The 24,003-nt window shown below is 39.7% G+C and overlaps 1 protein-coding gene across 2 annotated transcripts in view; it reads right to left on the reverse strand.

The window, feature by feature from the left end:
- The window catches only part of LOC149195467 (coiled-coil protein), a 298,652-nt gene extending 275,803 nt beyond the window's left edge, over positions 1-22,849 (reverse strand). The window contains exon 1 of one of the 2 annotated variants that reach the window (XM_089405326.1): positions 22,511-22,849. In XM_089405326.1, coding sequence (XP_089261452.1) covers positions 22,511-22,661 — 151 coding nt within the window. In that variant the 5' untranslated portion in view covers positions 22,662-22,849. The remainder of the gene's footprint in view (positions 1-22,510) is intronic. The other variant, XM_089405325.1, reaches the window with a different exon arrangement.
- Between the last annotated feature and the right edge of the window lie 1,154 nt (positions 22,850-24,003).

Genomic DNA, 24,003 nt, shown 5'->3' on the forward strand with positions numbered 1-24,003 from the left:
AAACCCAAGAGTAAAGGCATCTTTAACATTATTTTTCCATATACATACCTTGCCATTGCTGAAGGTTACCTTGTAGCCTCTGTCTTCCATTGCCAAGATGGACACTAGGTTCCTTTTGAGGTCAGGTGCATTTAATACATCCTAGAATTTCTAGCCTTCTTGAATGCTTGTCCTCTTCCTTGATTCCCAGCTCTCCTCTTACCTTTGATGTTGAATTTGTCATTCCTTTGATTGCCATCAGAGGGATTTCGATCATCGTCCCAGTGTGAGTCCTTTCTATCAGGGCACTCCCTAGCATAGTGACCTGCTTTATCGCAGATGTAACATCATCCTTTTCTTCCATCCTTAGGTCCGGACTTTTCTTTTGATTTAGTCTTGGAATTATTTCTTTTCTTAGCATGAGAAGAAAAGGCAGCAGGAGGACCTTTAGGCATGGGCATTTCTTGCTCTTCTTCCCTTGTTTCTTCTTGAATGCATCTAACCATTAATTCCTTGAAAACAGGAATTACATTATAGTTCGGAAGAGTAGTCCTAAACACATACCATTCAGATGGTAATCCTCCGAGAGTTGTGAGTGCCATTTCTCTGTCAGTAATGGTTTCCCCAATAGATAGGAGATCGTTCTTGATCTCGGTGATCTTTAAGAAGTATGCTTGCATACTTTCATCTTTACCCTTCTTGATTTCCGTCAACTTATTTCTAAGAAACAAAACTTGATTTGCATCATTAAATAAACTCACCAGTCTGTCGTAGATTTCCTTGGAGGTGTCTAGATCAGAGATGTAGGCCACCAAGCGCTTGTCGATAGAGTCCCGGATGATCTTCTTTGTTTTGACTTCTCCATTTTTCCATTTGTTCCAGGCAGCAGCAGATGCATTTGATGAAGGCTCAACAATATTGCCTCTTACATGGTCCAGCACTCCTTGATCTTCAAGGGTTAGATCGATAGACATCTTCCATCCGTGATAGTCAGCTTTCTCACGGAGCTTGTCTTCGGCAGGAAAGAGTGTTGAGGACCCCATAGTTCTTTTAGGATAGCCTTGCCAATCTTCTCTTCAATGATTGCTTTTGCTCTTGCTCGGGCTTTGTCTTCACCTCAGCTCTGATACCATGTTAAGTTATGGTATGTTCTATGCTTATAACAGTTTACTTCTTTTTCTTATTATATTCCACCGATTAGCAATCACATGTACATAAAGTAAAGTGCAGATAGAACATTAAACGATCGACAGAAAACAAGCCAAGACAAGAGACACAAGATGTGGCGGCTAGCCAGGGACAAACCCCATAATGTGTGGGGAAACCCTTTGATCAAATCTTCTTTTATCTTCAATAATTCAGCAGAGAGAAATAGTACAATAAATCTGATTCATATCAGCAGTAGCAAACCCTAGATCAGTAGCATCAGCATTAGCGGCTTCATTATCAAACTAGGGCATACCATATCTCACAAACCGACAGTCGGATTGACTTCATTCCACCACCAAAAGTTTCGGCTTCCAGAGGAGGTTCAGATGAACCTATAGCGCAGTTCAGATGAGGAGATCTTCTAGGCCACACAAGTCAATCTTTACTTCTGCAGTTGCAGCTTCAGTTTCAGCAGTTTCTGGCTTCAAACTAGGGCAGTCGATATCTTGCAAACCGTTCGTCGGATTGACTTCATTCCACCACCAAAAGTTGCGGCTTTCAAAGGAGGTTCAGATGAACCTATAGCGCAGTTCCAAAGAGGAGATCTTCTAGGCCACGCAAGTCAATCTTTACTTCTGCAGTTGCAGCTTCAGTTTCAGCAGTTTCTGGCTTCAAACTAGGGCAGTCGATATCTTGCAAACCGTTCGTCGGATTGACTTCATTCCACCACCAAAAGTTGCGGCTTTCAAAGGAGGTTCAGATGAACCTACAGCGCAGTTCTAAAGAGGAGATCTTCTAGACCACGCAAGTCAATCTTTACTTCTGCAGTTGCAGCTTCAGTTTCAGCAGTTTCTGGCTTCAAACTAGGGCAGTCGATATCTTGCAAACCGTTCGTCGGATTGACTTCATTCCACCACCAAAAGTTGCGGCTTTCAAAGGAGGTTCAGATGAACCTACAGCGCAGTTCCAAAGAGGAGATCTTCTAGGCCACGCAAGTCAATCTTTACTTCTGCAGTTGCAGCTTCAGTTTCAGCAGTTTCTAGCTTCACATGTGTGAGAGAGAGAGACCCATTTCAGCGCAGTAGAGAAGAGACTCATATCTGCGCAGTAGAGAGAGAGAGAGATGTGATGAGATGAGTGAGTCCAAATGAGGAAAAGTCCTCTTATATTTATACACAACGTTGGTGGGTGAATAGATGCAACTGTTGGGCTTCTGAGCCTACATGAGTTGTAGGTCGACTTGATAATAATTCCATAATCAAAATAAATTCATATCTCCATTAATACTTATCGGAATTGGATGATCTTTATATCAATCCTACACCTCTCGACGAGAGGAATCTAATAAAAATATTATTAGCCATGAATAAGATGACCCACATGAAGTTTTTCCCTGGTTGCCAATTTTAACAAACATCAATATGGTTTAAACTTTAAACTTTAATCATAATGTATGATTTATGATTAGAAATTAGAATTTTAAATTTATATGATATTAGATAATTATATTCATATCAATGATCATGCTTTGCAGCTTTTCAATTCAAACCCAATTTTCATAGTGGACTCAATTAGTAAACTATGTTTTATATTTATAAGTTTTTAAGACCTTGATGCCCCCCACGTTTCCTAAAAATTGGCGGGGAGCTTTTGCATAGGCCGCTCCCGCATATCCTCGCTCCCTCGCCCCCTCATCCCGGAACCTTGGTGGAACATTGGTTTGATGTCTAAATCCCGAAGAGGGAGGGTGGCGTTGGTCTTGGAGCTCTGACCTTGGATACACACCTAGATCCCTGGGTTGATGGTTAGTTAGTAAGCCTGATGGTACCTAGACTGGCTGAAAGCTTTAGTCCATCTTAGTCCCACCTGGATAGATTACCCTGGTCAGGAATCTAGTCCGTGGCACTGAGTGTGCCAAAACTCTTCGTAGTTCATTTTGGAGATCTTCCATGTACCTCTATAGATACAGGTAATTACGAATACCTCCCTAGTTAAGAGGGAGTGTTGAAGAATGTCGGTCTTCATAATTGTAATTGAGTCATAATGAAATGTATTTATCAAAAGAAAGAAAAAGAAATTTTATTATTAAAGAAATTGACTTATTAAAGCATGGGTTTCATGCTTGGGTCAATTGTTTTTAGGTCAAAGTCTCCATTGAAGACTTCTATGGTTTATGTCAAGTGTCCTTGTCCATGTCATATTGTAAAGAACCCTTCTTGGGATTTATTTGTCAAAGAAGAAATTTATTTTATTGTAAAATAGGTCAATTAGGCCTCCTCCACCAAGTCGGCCTAAACTAGGCAACAAAATCACTATATAAAGGCAACAACTCGACCTCATTTGTCACTCACACACAACAAGTTCGATCTGCAACTCCTGGGGCCAAAAAAAGTGTGAATTTCAAGGAGGAAGACGAAGAAGGACAGTGAAGGAGGAGGTCTCTCACAAGCATAAGAAGCCGAACTTCTCTCTCTTTTTCCCACACGTGTGAAGCTGTGAAGTTTCCGGAGAGGCCGAAATCTGCAGTTGTTGAAGAGACTATTGAAGGTTGTTGTATCTCATTGAAAGGATGAATTTGGTGGAGGAGGAAGGTCTTTTGGTTAAGGTCTTGGTTGTCTCACTGTCATATGAATCTACTGAAGGAAGAGTTCTTGGCTAGGTTTTCCCCTATATAAGGGTTTTGCCCTGGCTGTGCACCTACATCTGGTGTCCTTGATCTTCGTGTTTTGGTTTTGCTAATTGCTTAATGAACTAAGATAAAAGAAGAACATAAGAAAGATAATAATAGCTCAAAGAAATCACAAGTAATTATAAACAAGAGAAAATACTTCTACCTTTCTGATTTTCCAATAGTTGGAAAAGGGCAAAGGAAGAGGAGGAATGCCCCCATTGATAATCTCACCCCTCCTTCAATTTTATCAAGGTCTACCAGTGTTCCATTTGTTGGAAGTGGGGCTACAACAATAGCTTCAAATGCTAAAGAAAATATATATATATATATATATATATATATATATATATTGTTGTCAATTTCTTGTGTGTTTGTCAATTTATCGTCATTGATGTAGTACTAGTTGTATGTATGATTGAATTTGTATCATCATCATGTAAATGTTTTAGTTTCTAAATTGAATCTTTGTCTATATTTCATATTTTGTGTAATTCACTAATTTGCTATATTTTTAACTTTATATATATATATATATATATATACCTGTCATCTATGTTTTGTTCTAGGGTCGTTGTGTCACATGTTGGATAGTCATATTTCATGTCCCTTGTCATCATGTCAGGTGACTTAGTGAGTCAGGTATTTATACACCAAATCTCATTTACATTGTGGCCATGACCAACCATTTATTAAAATTGAATATTTATATACACCCACTCTTTTTTGTATTCATATATATATATATATATACACATCATCTATGTCTTGTTATAGGGTCGTTGTGTTACATGACAGATATGTCATCTATGTCTTGTTCTAGGGTCGTTGTGTTACATGTCAGATAGTCTTATATATATACATCTTGCTCTAGGGTCGTTGTGTTACATGTCGGATAGTCGTATTTCCATGTCCCTTGTCATCATGTCAGGTGACTTAGTGAGGCGGGTATTTATACACCCAATCTCATTTACATTGTGGCCATGACCAACCATTTATTAGAATTGAATATTTATTATACACCCACTCTTTTTTGTATTCATAATTTTTCTCTGAGCCCCCCCCCCCCCCTTGTTCAAATTAAGGGGGGAATGTTGAAAATGCTATAAGCTTCACTTTCAACCACAATTAGCATTTTATTGCAATCATCATTATATTTATAGGTTTGGTTATGGCCAACCTTATACACATAGGCTCATAACCGCTCTTGGGGAAAGTGTCATTCCTCTAGAATTGTGTATATATATCAAACTCTCGTTTGTAATTCACACGTGTGATCCTATTTAATTCTTAATAAAAGTAATTATCCTAAAGGCATCATCAAGTATTCATCTCACATTGTGCTTGGGTCTCTCTCTCTCTCTCTATATATATATATAGATAGATAGATAGCACATGAACTTAGGTTGTTCTCTTTCTAAGGTTGCACTCCTCTTGTGTAACATCTCTTCAATTGTTGCCCCACCATAGTGTCAGTGTTTGTTTCTTTTTGTTGCAAAATATTGGGTTTGTGTTAGTTCACTTTGATTTTCTCACTATGTATTATGAATCTCATTGTTACCTACATATCAAAGAATATCAATTCCAATGCAACTTGTGTCAAACTCAAAGTCATCCAAGGAATTGCAATGTAGAATTTCCACAAAATTATAATCTGCTAATAAGAACAATCTGAAAAACACTTTCTTCTCTTACAAACACAAAATTTCTCTACTCAATTTGCAGTGGAATTAGGAACAAAAATAAAGCACAGTCACATAGTACAAGAGACAATTTCTTTTTTTCACTAGGGAACCCAACTGGGAAAACTCTCTACTTGATGAGAATTTTATTGATAGAAAAATTGAGCAATTGATCAGTTACAAACAATTGTTTCAATCTCAAAACAACCTAGTTTTCCTGCCTTGAACCAGGCTTGAAACCCTTGCAAGACCTTTGATCTCTGCTGCCCTCTACCAATCTGTGCACAAGCTTCTCTTGCGCACTCTACCTCTCACAAGCTCCACGCACAAACTTGTGCTTCCTATTGCTTGGTCTCACCAACTCGTGCTCACCAAAACAATGATTAAACTTGTGTCTCCGCTCCTCCTTTTAAAGGCAATTCGAATGGTTATAATTAGTGAGTTCTATGTTTGGAAAGTCGAACTGGTGCTTTTCTAGTTAACACAACTCGTTAACTAGTTCCTCCTAAAATTTAGGAGGCTAAATCCACTTATTCTTTCAGTTTCCAAACTAACTCACACTAGAAAAACAAGAACTTGACTTTCAATTTCAACACATTAGTTAACTACCTCATGCATTCCTAATTTATAGGGAAATTCCTAAAATTTAGGGACTCGACTTTGACTCCTTGAATTAAGGAACAAATCAAGGAATCACTTTTCTCGCTAATTTCAATAATCCTTCTTAGCGAGGAAGGGATTCTTGGAAGAACCTCATCCACCTAGATCTATACCCAACACTACCAAGTCCTCTGCTGCCGCAACGGCTCCCTCTGAACTAGAAGACTTCTCAGTTTTCTTCTGCGGAACTTGCTTTGAAGACCTATTCTTTCCCACCATACTTTGTAAGCTCTACTCCTCTTCATCATTCTGTTGGTCAGCCCAACTGCCAACTAGCTTAACCTGAAACTGAGATACTAGCTGAGGCTCCATCTTGAGAGCTCTATCCCTGCCTTACAGCTCAAGGCTACACCTATCTCTACTTGCAACTTGTAGAGATTCTTCAGCCTCACGCCTATCTGCTTCTTACATCCAGAAGCTAAGTGTTGGAGGTACGCCTTACCTCTACTGAAGATGATATCATAGCCCTTGTCGTCAAGGGTAGCTACTGAAACAAGGTTCTACCTCAATCCTGGAACATAAAGAACATCTCTGAAATGAAGGGAATTATCTGACTTCCTCTGAAAGCTAACAATACCAACTCCTCTAGCTGCATATTGACCATCATCTCCTAGTTCAATCTGAACTTGCATGTCCTTCTCTTTCAGGTGACTGAAACTCTTCTTGTTCCTAGTCATGTGGAAGGAAGCTCCTGAATTAATATACCACATACTCCTTACCATAATCCTTACCCCATCACTATCATAACAGTGCAAGTCTGAACAGGATTCTCCACTAAATGCCTGAGTGAATCAATACGACCAACAAGAATAGAACCATGTATCACGAAGAATTATAAATAAAGGCCTGGACAAAGATCCCAAGTCCTGTGCAGAGAGTTGGAAGAACTACTTAAAACCTGGAATTAAGAGAGGCTCATTATTTGAAGACGATCAGCAACTCGTGGTAAATATTCAAGGAAAATACGGTACAAGTGGAAGAAAATTGAGAGCCAAGTGCCTGAACAACGGCCAAGAGGTTGGGAAAATGGTGGGAGGTTTACAGAGATAAACAAGACAAGCCCAAAGACACGGATGAAAGAAGCAACACAGATTCTCCCAGTCACAAAATTGAGGGAGGCAAATATGATGATATTCCTGAAAAATTTGCAGAAAAAATACATGCAAAGGCAAAAGAAATTGGCTACTCCCAACAGTTGTACTTTACCATCTATTGCTGCAATGCCTTCTGGAGACCATGAAAATGAATTGGGGACACCGTGATTGTGATATTTGCATCAAATATTATTGACCCTTTGGGTGCCAAATCATTCCGCCGAACTCTATAATCCAATTTTCCAATGGTTGGATCCAAAGTCACCCATAACTCAGTTCAGAGCTCCAGCCTGCGTAGTCATCGCTTGTACTGAGCTCCCACAACCAACTGCAAATTGTTGCCCTGCACTATACGGTGGAATAGCCGTGCTGCTTATCTGTTTCACGAGGTCCCGTGATAACTTTTCTTACATCCCCTGAGCTGAATGTAATTGTAAAGGGAGTTGTTGGAGCGACTGTTATTTTTATTAATGCGTCCACAACTGCTACTCTCCCTCGGTCTGGTAGCACATGACGACTTTGCATCAGTCACGCCTTTCAAACCAGCATACAGGTCCCTCGGTCTTGCTGCTCTGATACCACATGATAAAGAATGAGATTAACTTAGACACAAAATACAGAATAACACATATAAAAACCAGAGACACAATATTAACGGAAAAAGGCTGAAGCCTCATGTATTCTCTCTCTCTCATTCTTACATCAAAATAATTGAAATAGTGTTACAAATAAATAGATGAGAGACAGTGTTCTCAAGATAGTGCGTGCTATCTTAGACACCTTTGGTTGAGATAATTTCTCCTTTGGTTGAGATAATTTCTCACCAGACACACACCAATATAGGAGTTACCTAAACTAACTCCTATCTTAGAGGAACAACCCAAGAGTTAGGCACAAATTCCTAACTTGGAATATTTAATTAATTTATTTATTTTGGATTTATTATTGTTTTATGAGAGAGGCTAACATCTGTTGAGTTTGCCATGCAAGCTATCAATGAGAAATCCTTCTCGAACTAGGCAAAAAAGTCATCTACCTCCACTGATACAGCAGCATTAACCTTCCTGACCCCCTTCTTCTTACCAAGACACTTAGAAGCGTAGTGTCTAAACTCGTGGCAATGGAAGCACTTGATCTTACTTAGATCCTTCTTCTTGCCCTTCTCATTGGACCTAGCCTCTGCTTGGCACTTCTTGCCCTTAGCCTTGCTACCCTTGCCTGCCAGGGCACAGTTCTCCTCATCCTCTGTCATAATTGATCTCCCTTTCAATCTCTTCCTGTATGCAATCAGTCCAAAACCTTTCCCAATTTGGAAAGCTCTCTCTCCCACTAATAGCATCCTGGAACCCTTTCCACGACTTGTGAAGTTCAAGTAAGGCAAAACTCACAAGATCATGATCGAATACACCCACGCCCACGCCCACCCCACCTAGTTCATCTCATACCTGAGTGAAACTTGACAAATATGGGACAATGGTCTCATCCTTGCTCATCCGGATACTCCTCAACTTCTCCTTAAGAGCAAGCTTCCTGGTATCACTGGTACTATGATACAACTTCAGGATTGTATTGTACATCCCATATGTTGTCTTCTTCTCATGGATGTGAGGCACTATATGATCTTTGGCCCCTTCTAGAATGATCCTGTTTGCCTTGATATCATTCTTATTATGTTGGGCCAATTGTTGGGGGTCTTGAGGTGGTGCTATTGCCTGCTTGATGTACTCTCCCACCCCATTATCTTCCAACACTATCATGATCCTCCCTTTATGAGCTATGAAGTTTGATGCACCCTCTAGACAGTGATCTGCTCTCAACCTTTAATAAGCAATATTGCTTCCCCTAAGAGCTCTCTAAAACCTACCCGCTAACAGTCTTGTAGTCCTTCACAAAAACTGTACTTAGGGCCTCTAAAACTGCCTCTCCTCGCAGACCAAACATCCTTCTCTAATCTGCACTTAGGCCTCCTTTTGACACCTATTAGCTGCCCTCCTCACTGCTCTTAAGATGCTAAACAAATCTCTATCCAACCTGGACTCTATTTTCTAGCAACAAATCAACATGAACAACATACTAGTGCACCTGGACTCGATTTTCTCATTCCTAGACTGGTGCACACTATTGTAGGGTTTGCACCCTGGTTAGGGCTACTTATTATTGCTCCAAAAGTCCCTTCTACAACTACAACCTTCTTTCCTCTCCAAGCTCCTTGCCTTCGCTAGTTACAAGGCTCCTTCCAGCACTGTTTTAGGCCTTACAGCACCCTCTAATCCTCAAGTACCGGGCTCGGCCTTCTCCCAAACAATCACAGATAATGCAGCCTGAATCTAAGGTCAATGCCATAGTTGTTCAACACAAAAACCAGCCCAGAAAATAGTCCTTTCCAACTCATCCTTGTTGTTGATCTACTCAGCCCTCAAGACAGTCACAAGAAGCACTAATGTTGACACCTAATCCTCAACGGATGGGTGAACTGGAACGTGAACAGTCATCAAGAAGATGAACTGTTCCGTCTCCTTTTTGTATATAATCAATAGTTCTCTAATGAAATTACATATCAGTTTTTCTTCTGCTTATTCTGGAGTTACCCTGGCCTGACATGGTATCAGAGCGCAGGTCCCAGATTCCTTGTAACTCCCATCTCTGCCCTGAGCGCTTCTCTGTCCTGAGCGCTGCTCAGTCCTGAGCGCTCCTCTCTCCTGAGCGCTGCTCTGCCCTGAGTGTCATTAATTCTCTGCGCATCAGTTTAAAAAAAAAATGTCCTGCGATTCGCTGCCTCTCCACATCAGATACACTGGCTCTGCAACAGATCATTGAGAACGTTGTAGATCCTTCCGTTGAGGAGATTTCAAAGGAAACCGACGCCGACTTGCAGCTCGTTGTTCTCAGGAACATTCAGATCAGAGCCATTGTGGTATCAATCAAGGTAATTGTTCCATTTTCCTTGTCTGCGTTGATACGAATCTCTAATTCACCTCCATTACCAAGAAGACTTGAATCTGTCACGCTTGAGAAGCGCAATTTATCCAGTGCATCACTAGCATTACTGACTAACTCACGGAGGAATACTTCCTTGTGACTGTACAAGCTGTGTATTATCAAATCCAAAAGACGACTAACCTCTGCTTGATACTCATGTTTTTCAACCGATTCGTCTGCCGTTTCCTGCTGTGCTACTGTGGTTTCATACCTAGCAATGCCAGGTATTGTTTGCTTTATCTTCAAGTTTGAAGCAGCAGAAAAACCAGCTATCTGTTCAAGCTTTGATAATCCTGTTTTCGCAAGTCCGACCTGGCTCTGGTCATTTCAATTCAAATCGTTTTGTAAGTCCGCCCTGGCCTGACAGAAACCCTACCATATTGAGTCAAGGCAACCGGTTCTTGGCACCTGAAGATCCTAGAGCTAAAGAGGTAACGAAGCGGTTAAGCCAGAGTAATGAAGGGATGCTATGGAATTGGATATCAAGAGATGATCTGCTACTAAATGGCGCAGTTTTTCAACAATCGGGATCAGTTTCTCAAACCTTGAGTACATTTAGTGTAAATCCTATGCCTGGTAATCTTGTAGGATCTATCACTGAGAACGCAGGTGTACTCACACGCAGAAAAGGGAAACGAGGTCGTTGTTAACTCTTATTGACTTCAACCTGCTGACTTCAACTCTTCTAGCGAATAAAATCTTATTGACTTCAAGCTGCAAAGAAATGCTTGAGATATGGTACTGAAATATTAGGTCTTTGAGAAGGCTTATTCTATAGTGATGATATAGTGGATGTGAAACTGGAACTAGAATTTTTTTTCATTAGTTCTTTATATCATTTCTTCATTTTTTATGATCTGTGCATCGCCTTTGAGATTGCGGGGATTATTGAAGTGATATATTAATACAATGAAGTAAAGTGATCCATTGCGCATTTTTTCAATGGCATAATATATTGATATATTGAAGTGATATATTAAAAGAATGAAGTGATATATTGAAGTAATCCATTGCGCATCTTTCAAAACATAGTAGTATTGCAGTGATGTGTACAATGAAATGCTGATGCTTTTAGCAAATATTAGAGGGATTTGAAGGCTGTAACATAAGGATTTTTTTTAGCAGAAGTAATTTTTTACAGAATGCATTCAATCATCTCTATGGTCGGAATAGTTCTCACTGGCAAGGAGAACTATTCTGAATGGTCTCGGATGGTAAAACACACCCTCATCTACAATGAGTTGTGGAAAGGAGTGTGTGTCGGAGAAGAAGACAAAGACCCTGTGCAGCCTACATCAGATAAAGAACTTGTCATTTGGGAAAACAAGAACAGCAAAGCCTATGCATTGATCGCAGCATCTGTAAATGAAGAAGTAAGTCGTCATATTTCATCCTATTCCACTGCCTTTGAAGCTTTACAAAAGCTGAAAGAACTCTATGATTCACATTCTGCACTTGAAGTTGTTCAGCTCATGATTAAACTCTTCACTCTTGAACTGAAAAATAATGATCCCCTTGCTCTTGCATCTGAAATAAAGTCTATAATGCATAATATTAAATCCACTAAGGTTGAGCTGGATATCTCTCTTATTGCCTTTCTCAAGGCACTCTATCCTACCTACTCCAATTATCTTGAGTCTTTACAAGCAAATGGAAATCTTAAAGACATAACCTTTGAGTCTCTTGTGAAAAAGTTTGCTGAAAGAGAGAAAGCCTTAGGAAAGAAAACAGTCCCTGAATCTTCTGAAGAGACTGTTTGCCTTGCTCATAAAGAAAAGCATCCTGCTCAAGATTCTACAAGAGGAAGAGGTGGACGAAGAGGAAGAGGAAGATACTTCAGAGGCAGGGGGGGCAGACATTCTCAAGCAGAAAAGGCAGATCTGCATTGCATTTGCTGCAAATGAAATGGATCACATGATGCTTCTACATGCAAGCTACCATGGGACAAAATTGAGCAGAGAAGAAATCAGCAGAAAGGTAAAACTGATGACACAGACAAAGGTAAAGCACCTGAATCCGCTCACTATATTGAGGCACAATGTAACATTGGAGTAAATGAAGATTTGTTTATTGCTTCACTTGCTTCTTCGAAAAATGACTGGTTGCTTGATTCAGGAGCAACCTGTCATATGACTCATAGGAAAGATTTTTTTGAAGATTTCACTGACAATGTTGATGGAGCAGTATACTTTGCAGATCAGTGAAAAATCAAGCCATCAGGGCTTGGCACAATCAGGCTTAAACTGCCTGGTCTTCCAGACTTTCTTCTGGACCATGTTCTATATCTCCCACAGCTCAAAAGAAACTTGTTGTCCCTGGTCCACATCCGCCAGCAAGGTCAATCCATTCATATGTTTGATGGCAAGCTTGAGGTAAGAAAGGCATCTGACCACTCACTTGTCATGAGGGGTATAGAAGAAGAAAGACTTCTTAAACTGCAAGGAACTTCTGCTCATGCACAACATTTCTCATATATTTCTCATCATGAAGAAGGTACACTTCCATCAAGTTTATTATGGCATGCTAGATTTGGACATTTAAACTATGACAGTCTCCGCTTATTAAAGAAAAATGGTGTTGTTGGTTTGCCTACAATTCCTAGAAAACATAAGCAATGTGATGCTTGCATTCTAAGAAAGCATAGCAAACAGTGTTTTCATGATTCACATTCAAGAGCACATAGGAAGCTTGAACTCATTCATTCAGATTTATGTGGTCCAATGCCTGTTCCTTCTGCAAATGGAAATAAATATATCATGACATTTATTGATGATTACACCAGAATGTGTTGGGTTTATTTATTGAAGAACAAATCTGATGCTTTTCAAACATTCAAGAATTTTCATAAATGTATTGAAAATGATGCACAATCTCATATTGGGTCTATTCGCATTGATAATGGAAAATAATATACATCAAATGAATTTGAACACTATCTTCGCCAACATGGGATTAAACATCAAACAACTGTGCCTTATAATCCTCAACAGAATGGTGTAGCTGAAAGAATGAACAGAACAATCTTGAATATGGTACGATCCATGCTTTTCTTCAAAAATGTAAAGATAATGTTTTGGGCTGATGCTATTCTATGTGCTGCATATATAAAGAATAGATGTCCATCTAGTGCTATAAGAAACAAGACTCCTTATGAATTGTGGTATGGACATGTTCCTTCGGTAAAACATCTCAAGATTTTTGGTTCCACCTGTTATGCTTTAATACCAAAGGTACATAGAAACAAACTTGGTGCTAGAAGTCGTAAGCATAGTTTTAAAAACCGTTCCGGTCTGACCGGTTACCGGCCTAACCGGCCGGTTGGGAGGCTCACCGGTCAGAACCGGTTAGAAGCCTCATTTGCCCAGAAAATAGACCTAACCGGTCAAAACCGGCCGGTTTATTGCTAACCGGCCGGTTCTGTCCTAAACCGGCCGGTTTATGGACAAGTCAATCAAGATAGTCAATGCTGGTCAGAAATGTGGGGCCAACTTGTCTTCTACGAGGCTGACTTGGCCAAAGTCATAAATATTAAGTTTCTCCATTAATTTGCTAACGAAATTCTGACCGAAGCTGCCAATCTTCAACAAGATTGACAGTTCTATGATCTGACTGATCATATTCTTGTGAAATCAACCTCTTGATACATGTCTTTTATTCCAAGCCTTGAAATTTTTTAAGAATGATGCCAAAGCAAAATCTTTAATATTGATTAAGGTCACTGTGGGTAAATCAAGCCATGATGCATACCTTTCATTTGCAGACTTATAATTTTGTTAGACTCATTTATGGCTGTGAGTTATGAGATGCTGAGCTACCCATCATTGTAATGTCTTTTGCATGGAGATCTTAGAGTCCTTCAAACTATGAAATGATTTGTATTTCAAAAAAGCACAAAATAAATCTCAAAGAGAAATGAGGTACTTGACAGTGCAATTCAAAATCTGTTTGTAAACTTCACGACGGGCCTTCTTTAATATGTTTTGGACTTTGATTTCTGGCTTTGTTTCAATGATCTTTTTGTAGGTCTGCATTCTCATGACTAATTCATTACTTCTTTCCTGTATAATAAATTCTTGTCATGCATCTTCGCTTTGTGATTGAACCTTTTATTCCACAGGTTGCTGGCGTCAGTCCATCAACAAGGTGTCATCAATATGTTTTAAATATCTTGATCAAGTTCTGCTAGAAAATATCTGCAACAAGGCCTAGATTAGGCCCTTTTAGGAGAGTTCAGATTACACAACAATATTACAGAGATCTGGCTTTGAACTTCTTTCACGACTCAGTCTCAAACACATAGGTAACTCAGACCTTACTCTGACTTGTGCTGAGGCATCCTCAGACTCTGAACCAGATGATGTCTATGTAGCTCCTGATGATGATCCTGTGTCTAGTAGTGGTGATGGACTTGATGATTGATCATGTGTACACTGTAGACTTGTAGTAGGCCAATGGCCTCATAGCTTGCAGCATTGTTTTTGGACTTTATAGGCCATTTAGAGCCTCATTTCTTATGTATTTTGCTATTTTGTCGATGATATGTATTGCACTCGGTGCCATTTTGATATATTCACCTTTGCATGGTATATAAATGAGCAAACTTTGCATATTTTGTCTCTATTGGCTTGGAATCATGGTTTTACATCTTAAAAATAGTTTTGTTTCATTAAAAATTAATTATTTAATGTATTTTTTAAAAACCGGTTCGTTTAGACCAAACCAGTCCCGGTTAGACCGGTTCCGGTCGGTAAACCGGTTAGCTAGGTGGACCGGTTCGGTCACCGGTTCCGGTTTTAAAAACACTGGTCGTAAGTGTATCTTCCTGGGGTACTCAAACACCTCTAAAGCATACCGTCTCTATGATAAAGTAAATAAAAAGTTTGTTGTATCTAGAAATGTCATTTTTCTTGAATCATCCAAATCTGACAGTGTTGTTGAGCGGCAACTTGATCGCTTGGATAGATTCACAAAAACGAAATCATTTCAAGAGTTTGATAATCAAATTCCACATCTTGAAGGGGGGATTCCTATACTAGATCAACATGTGGAATCTTCTTCTGAAGAACAATCTCCCGTGCATGAAACTCCAACACCGAATGATCCTTTAAGTGATGTAATTGATAGAATTGGGAGACTCAATCTTGATTCAGTCCCAACTCAATCAACAGAGCAGCCTGGACCATCTCAGAAAGGTCCCCCAAAGTGGCTGACAAAGACACTTGAAAGTGTTCATCCTGATGAAATTGGAAAAACAGGAACCAGAAATACAAACCGACAAGATGGAGGTGATGTAGATAACTCTAATTTGTTAGTTTGACAACGAACTTGGTTAAACAAATGTAGTTAAACAGTTTTCTTTGTAACGAATAATTTTTTAGTTATGTAACGGTAATGACATGAATATATCGAATGTCATGTAGAGGAAATTCATTATCGAATAAAATAGATACACATTCAGTTTCTATTTCTTGGTCTTCTCTCATTTTGTTCTTGCTGTTCTTTCTTTCTCTGCTCTTAATTCAATAAGTGGTATCGGAGCCTGGACAAAACTCCTGCAGTGCGAACCTGTGAGCGTAGCAAAATTGTGGACGGCGTGACGGCGTGTTTGGCTTGAAGAATCCGGTTTCCTGAGACAGCGTGACGGCAGAATCCCTGAGTCCTGCGAACGGTGGCTCGAGCGTTGGATCCCTGAGGACGGCCCTGAAGACTGCGGAAATAAAACGGCCCTGAAGACTGCGGAAATTCTCCTGCGGACTCCTGTGGACGGTGCAGAATTCCTGAGGACGGCAGCTGTGGACGGTGCAGAATTCCTGAGGACAGCAGAACAATGCAGAATTCCTGAGGACGGCTGTTGGCTGCAATTATACCAAGCAGAAGAGCTGGATCCCTGAGGACCAGCAGTTGGCTGCGATTTTCCTGCGTACGGTAGCAGAATTGTTGGATTCGCGTTGAGGCTTGTAGAATCCCTGAGGACGGCCTTGTGGACGGCGTTACAATCCGGGTATTGTTTTTTTTTGGCAGAAATTTTTTTATTGAAAAAAAAAGAAGGGATTGCAGAAAAAAGGTTGTTGTTGTGGTTTTTTAATAAAATTATTGAGAAAAAAAGGGAAGGGTTTGCAGAAATTTTTTTAAAGATAGCAGCAAAGGTTGGTCAGATTTTAAAGATAGCAGCAGAGATTGAAAAGGGTGTTGTTGTTTTTTTTTAAATATTGTAGAAGAACAAGTTTGCAAGGGATTTGCACGCACAAATGTTGTGAAACTAGAAAAACAAGAAATCAAAGGATTTGAAACTTGTCTTTCTGTTTAAATTGGGGCAGTTATTTTTTTTGAAAGCCTGAAATCCTAGGAAGGAGGGAAAATGGCCAAGATGTCGAATGCAAGATTCGAAGTGGAGAAATTCACCGGAAAGAGCAATTTTGCTCTTTGGAAACTGAAGGTTAAGGATCTGCTTGTGCAACAAGGGTTGCACAAGGCATTGGATGGGGTTACTAAGAAACCCACAACCATGACTACTTCAGACTGGGAGGACTTGGATGCCCGAGCTCTCAGTACCATCCGGCTATGTCTAGCGGATGAAGTTCTCTTCAACATCGTTGAAGAGACTACAGCGTTAGGTTTGTGGGAAAAACTTGAAAACCTTTATATGACAAAATCATTAACCAACAGAATTTATCTAAAACGACAATTATACAGTCTTCGAATGAAAGAAGGTTCAAGCGTTGCAGAACATTTGAATGTTTTTAATACACTAATTTGTCAATTAACAGATATGGAAGTCAAAATACAGGAAGAAGATAAAGCCATAACCTTGCTGTGTTCTCTGCCTGAATCATGGGATCACTTCATAACCTCAATCAGCTTCAGCTCTGCTGATTCTTTGAAGTTTGGATCAGTCGTGGGAGCTCTTCTGTCTGAAGAGGTACGAAGGAAATCCAGCACTGATACAACTGCATCAGAAGCCATGGTCGCTAGAGGACGCTCAAAGGAAAGAGGAGACAAACCAAGGGGGTCTTCCAGGTCGAAATCGAAGGGCAAAAAGTGTAAGGCAAAATGTTGGAACTGCGGTAAAGTTGGACACTTGAGGAAGGACTGTTGGAAACGGAAGGAATCCGAAAACCTGAAGAACGAAGCAAATCAGGCTGATTCAGGTATTGTAGACGAAGTTTTATCTGCTGAAGATTTGTGTATGATAGATGAAACTTCACCTGAATGTAATGTCTCTCAGAGTTTTGATAGCTGGCTGTTAGACTCTGGTGCTTCGCATCATATGTGCCCACATAGAAATTGGTTTACTTCGTATGAAAATGTAAACGGCAGTTCTGTGTTTATGGGTAACAATATGTCATGTCAGACTGTTGGGATGGGAGATATCAGGATTAAGATGTATGATAACACAGTTAGGACATTAACTAGTGTTAGACATGTGCCTGATTTGAAGAAAAATTTAATCTCTTTGGGAGTGTTGGATTCAGATGGTTATAAGTTTACAGGTCAGGATGGCGTCTTGAAGGTCTTCAAAGGTGCCCTTGTGGTTATGAAGGCAGAGAAGGTCGGGAATCTTTACAGGTTAAAAGGAAGTACCAATTGTTGGGTATACGACCAAATAGTCCCACATTGACTAGAAGTGGGGAGGATCATGGATATATAAGGATGGACAAATATCTCCATTGGTATGAGGCCTTTTGGGGTAAGTCCAAAAGCAAATCCATGAGGGCTTAGGCCCAAAGTGGACAATATCATACCATTGTGGAGATATGTGGTGTCCAGAGTTCTTACAAGTGGTATCGGAGCCATGCCCCGAAGTTAGCCAAGTGGATGAATCCTCGGAATATTGAACGAAGGTGGTGGGCCCCGGTAATATCACGATGGGATCCGTGGATGAGCTCGGTTAGACAGGCGGTGTGCTCCGGATTCTTCATGGACGTGTCCTTGCCCCAACACGGTGAAGAGGAGTTGACCTGGGATAGAGCAAACTCTCGAGGCAGGTGGTGTTTCCATGTAAGGCGTGTGCTTCCAACGCATTGGAGCGGAGAACCCTGGTTGGTAGAGAGTGGACGGATGGATAATCGTTTGAGGGGAGGCTCAATGGTCCTTTGTTCGAGGGGAGGATTGTTGGGTATACGACCAAATAGTCCCACATTGACTAGAAGTGGGGAGGATCATGGATATATAAGGATGGACAAATATCTCCATTGGTATGAGGCCTTTTGGGGTAAGTCCAAAAGCAAATCCATGAGGGCTTAGGCCCAAAGTGGACAATATCATACCATTGTGGAGATATGTGGTGTCCAGAGTTCTTACATAATTCACCTGTTGATATGGATGTTACTTATGATTGTGAATTGAACTTGTCTACAGATTTTGAACCAACTTCCTTCAAAGAAGCTGCTTCTCATGATGAATGGAAAGAAGCGATGCAGAAGGAGTATGATGCCCTCATAAAGAATGGCACTTGGAAGCTGGTTGATCCTCCATTTGGAACCAAACCAATTGGCTGCAAGTGGGTCTACAAGAACAAGTACAAAGCTGATGGCTCACTTAACAAGCACAAAGCTAGGCTTGTGGCAAAAGGTTTTGCACAGAAGGAAGGGGTCGATTATGAGGAAACTTTTGCCCCCACAGCAAAATGGGCCACCATCCGGACACTCTTTGCACTAGCTGCTTAGAAAGGTTGGAAAGTCCATCAAATGGATGTAAAAACTACATTCTTGAATGGAGATCTAAAAGAGAATGTTTTTATGTCCCAGCCTGAAGGATTTGCTGTGAAAGGACATGAACACAAAGTATGCAAACTTGTGAAGTCCTTGTATGGCCTCAAACAAGCACCACGAGCCTGGTATGAAAAACTAACTGAGCATCTTCTGAAACTCAACTTCAAACATTTTGATCTTGATGATGCAACTTTATTTGTCAAGAAAGTTGGCAAAACAGTTGTATATCTTGTGGTATATGTAGATGATCTTTTAATGACAGGGAACAATGAAAGCTATATTGCATCCATAAAGAAAGAATTAGGAAAAAGTTTTGAAATGACTAATTTGGGCTATGTTCATTACTATCTTGGCATTGAAGTAACCCAACATCCAAAATCCATATTTCTTTCTCAAAAGAAATACATTGGAGATTTGTTAAACAGATTTGGCATGACAGAGTGCAATCCTCTTTCTACTCCAGTGGAACAAAACTTGAAGCTCACATCTATTGAAGGAAAGGAATTTGAGGATGCAACAAAGTATAGACAACTTGTAGGAAGTCTCATCTACCTCACTACTACCAGACCAGACATTTCATTTGCTGTTGGAATCCTCTCCAGGTTTATGCAAAAGCCTTGTGAGGGACATTGGTCTGCTGCAAAAAGAGTTCTAAGGTACTTGAAGGGAACTCAAGACCTTGGAATCAAGTATACACAGGTGGACGACTTCAACTTGATTGGATACTCTGATTCAGACTTCGATGGAGACAAAGAAACTGGGGTATCTACTTCAGAATATGCTATGAGTCTTGGATCGGGAGCTGTCTCCTGGAGATCACGCAAACAATCAGTACCAGCAGATTCCACAACAGAAGCAGAATACGTGGCAGCAGCTGAAGCAACGAAAGAAATTGTGTGGCTCAGGAAAATTCTTGAAGATTTGCAGGTAAAACAAATACAATCAACTCCACTCATGATTGATAACACCTCTGCAATAAAGTTGGCCAAGAACCCAAAGTTCCATGATCGTACTAAGCACATCAATACTAAATATCATCTGATCCGACATCATGTTGAGGCCAAAACAATCCATCTCCGTCATTGTTCCACAAACGAGCAAATTGCAGACATCTTCACCAAAGCGCTTGGAAGAGAAAAGCTTGAAAGATTCAGAACGATGCTTGGACTCACCAACATCCCTTCAGATTAAGGGGGGAATGTTGACACCTAATCCTCAACGGATGGGTGAACTGGAACGTGAACAGTCATCAAGAAGATGAACTGTTCCGTCTCCTTTTTGTGTATAATCAATAGTTCTCTAATGAAATTACATATCAGTTTTTCTTCTGCTTATTCTGGAGTTACCCTGGCCTGACAACTAAAAAGGTCCCCCTTCCCTTAAGCTTGAGTTGCTCCTGATCTGCAGCCTACTTTAGATGCTTTCCTTATGAATTGTTGCACACGGATGTGCTATCTTGATTCTGATCCACGCTCTGATACCATGTAGAAAATCCTTATGATCTACTGATAAGAACATTCTGAAACCAAAAAAAAAAACACTTTCTTTTCTTACAAACAAAGAATTTCTCTACTCAATTTGCAGCGAAATTAGGAACAGATAAAACACAGTCACACATATCTAGACACAATTTTTTTACTAGGGAACCGAACTGGGAAAACCCTCTACTTGATGAGAATTTTATTGATAGAAAAATTGAGCAATTGATCTCTTACAAACAACTGTTTCAATCTCAAAACAACCTAGTTTTCCTGTCTTGAACCAAGCTTCAAACCCTTGCAAGACTATTGATATTTTTTGCCCTCTAACAATCTATGCACAAGCTTCTCTTGCGCACTCTACCTCTCACAAACTCCACACACAAACTTGTGCTTCCAATTGTTTGGTCTCACCAACTTGTGCTCACCAAAACAATGATTAAACTTGTGCCTTTGTTCCTCATTTTAAAGGCAATTTGAATGGTTAAATTAGTGAGTTCTATGTTTGGAAAGTCGAACTGGTGCTTTTCTAGTTAATAGCAATTAACACAACTTGTTAACTAGTTCCTCCTAAAATTTAGTTGGCTAACTCCACTTGTTCTTTCAGTTTCCAAACTAACTCACACTAGAAAATCAAGAACTTGATTTTCAATGCCAACACATCAGTTAACTACATCATGCACTCCTAATTTTTAGGGAAACTCCTAAATTTTAGGAACTCGACCATGCGCAAAAAAGAACTCAACTTTGACTCCTTGAATTAAGGCACAAATCAAGGAATCACTTTTCTCGCTAATTTCAACATGCAATACAAAAAGTTCTATCCAAGAACCTTATCAACAAACAGTGCTAAAGAAAATCAATCTAAAATGGACTAGTCTGTTTACAATGCATCAAATTGGTTCAAATCTTAAAGGTCTTTTCACTAAATTTCATCAACTACTTCGAGGATGACGCCTTTTGAGGAGGGATGATATGTAATGAACATAAATTAGATCTTTGGGTTGTGTTGAAAAACATAAACATGTTTATGACTTTAATTATACTAGTGATTATGACCTTAGGATTGTGTTCCTTAACATAAACATGTCTCTTGGGTGCTATATAAGGAGTCTTTTTGACTAGCTTCCAATCATCAATGTATCATTAACTTTTATTGAATATATTTTATGTCCTTTGGACATTATGTTACGGGCTCCTGTCCCTTTTTCATGATGGCTCAGTTAATGAACCATTTGGTTCATCACACCAAGTGTTTCAACTTTCCTGTGATACAGTTAAGCATCAACTACCGTGCTACCCTTATTGTGCTTTGCCAAAGACAATATACATTTGTAATTTGTATTCATCATTTCAATAAAGGTGTCAAGTAGTGTTTTAATGCCAACGGTACGTTGGTTCATATCGTCAAACTGTTAAGCCATCGGCCAGGGTTCCACTCTCATTGATCTCTGCCCAACTTGTATGGTATGAGTTTCGAAAAGATGAAGCCGGTTGCAAGTCCCGAGAGATTTTGATGGAATAGATACCCTTCAACATGGCACCTACGCTGAAAGAAGCCCCTCTATTCGATGCAATTCAGGAGATGGTTTTCGAAGCACTTCCAAAGAACTGTGGCTTTTCAAAAAAAAAAGGGGCGTTTAGGTGTTGTTTTCTCCTTCGTTGTACATTGGAATGGTCCAAAGAGGTCAGGTTGGTCCTATCTTTTCCCCTTCACACTATAATGGTCTGAATAAGCTTATATGGGTGCTATGTTTAGTTCTTCTCTCTATAAAAAAAAAGTCGTCAGAATAGCTCATTTGGGTGGCCTGGTTTCTTCTTCTTTTTATTGAAAATGATCTGGATCGCTCATGTGGGTGCTCTGTTTTCTTATTTTTTTAATTAAAAATGGTCTGAATAGCTCATGTCGGTTCCCTGATTTCACCTCCATTTAATTAATACTGGCCTGAATAGCACATGTGGATGCCGTGTTCCTTCGTTATATTACAATGACCTAAATAACTCATATGAGTGTTCTTTTAAAGCAATCATGCGGATGCTATCCTTAACTACAATGAGCTACCTATGCAAATGCAAAAATGACCGAATGAATTGAAAAGAGAGAACTGACTTGGATGAGGCGAATTCTTGAGCTCCATGAGGCGACGAAGTTTTGAGGGTATCGCCTCCATTTCCTTCGCAGTTGGGGGAGGAGCAAGAGTGAATCCTCCATGTGCCGCCAAGTAATTTTTTTCTCTCCTTCGCTTCCCCTTGCACCCCATTGTTAGTTTTCTTCACTGAAATCACCGAATACTCTTCAAATCTTTGAAGGAACTTCGCGAGTACTCTGAATTACAGCCGAGGTGTTTAATCGAGAGTTTAAATTTCCCCTCCGGAGGAACACAAAAACCTCTTAAGGCACTTTGCCAAGTACATAGCAAACAACACAAAAGGATCTTGAGAATCTCATGTGGCCGTTTTAGGTCTTGTGGAAAGGACGGTCTAATTTTCGGTCTAATTTTTTTTCAAAGGTGGAAAAATTTATCAAACTTAGTTGTCAAACCAACAGTGAGGACAGCTATCTCTCGCTGCTATCCGCGAATGTTTTGATGCATCACTGTTATCAAGGAAAACCACGCCACCTGGAATTACCCGCTGGTGGTCCGTAAGGGAGCAGGCTTTCACTCCTGCAAGATGCCTCTAGGTCTTGGGTCATTACTCTGTTTCCTTATGTCCAAAGAAGACGAGCTCTTAGCCCAGCAGAAGCAGTTTTAGGGCATACTCTTGGGTCTATTGGCTCTTTCCATGAGTGAGTTAAAATTAAATAATTTTAATTTTAATTTTTCTCATGGTTTTTATTAACTAAGTTTAATTATTGTTTTTTTAAGTGTTTTTTATGGGTAAGTTATTGGGTCTTTGATTAATTAAAAAAACAAGTTATATTTATATTTTTTTTATAGCCGCAATTTGTTACTAGGAAACTAGACCAACCGTCGAAGAAAAGTTTTTTAGTCTCAAAGACATAGTAATAAATGGCTAAACTAATTATAGCCCTGATAACTAGGGCTAAACAAGATTATGAAATGGCGCGAAGGCCTACACTACAATAACCAACATTACAGTGTTAGAGCACAGAGAAGATCGATTCATTTTGAAAAGTTATACAGAGAAGCAATAGGTTTCCAAAACCAAAGGAGAGCTAGGCGGTCAAAGAGCGCAGAGTCACTTCTACAATCCCCCATACCTCCACGACAAAAGCATCAAGTTACCAATTCCATCTCGATAACACTTCTCCTCTGTTTGATCTATGTTAGCTTGCATACCAAAGGTACCTTCATGAGTGCTAGGTAGGGAAACATCAATAGTGACTGGTGTGATCGCATGACGTTTGAGGAAAAAATAAATGGGCTAAAGAGATTATTCCACCTCCCCTCTCATCAAGAAGAATGGATGGTGGAGATCACACTCATCGGTCACCTTCAAATTATTATTTTTTAAATTTCATTAAAAAAATTGTTTAAAGATATAATTTATTTGATTAATCAAAATTTTGTTCATAAAATTGTGCTTTCTCACTCTAATCCATTTACAATAATAATCATTATAAAATTTTAAGAAGTAATC

Source organism: Pinus tabuliformis, chromosome 2_2, assembly GCF_031772625.1.
Source record: "Pinus tabuliformis cultivar Carrire ecotype Pingquan chromosome 2_2, CPIR1, whole genome shotgun sequence".
Lineage (NCBI taxonomy): Eukaryota > Viridiplantae > Streptophyta > Pinopsida > Pinales > Pinaceae > Pinus > Pinus tabuliformis.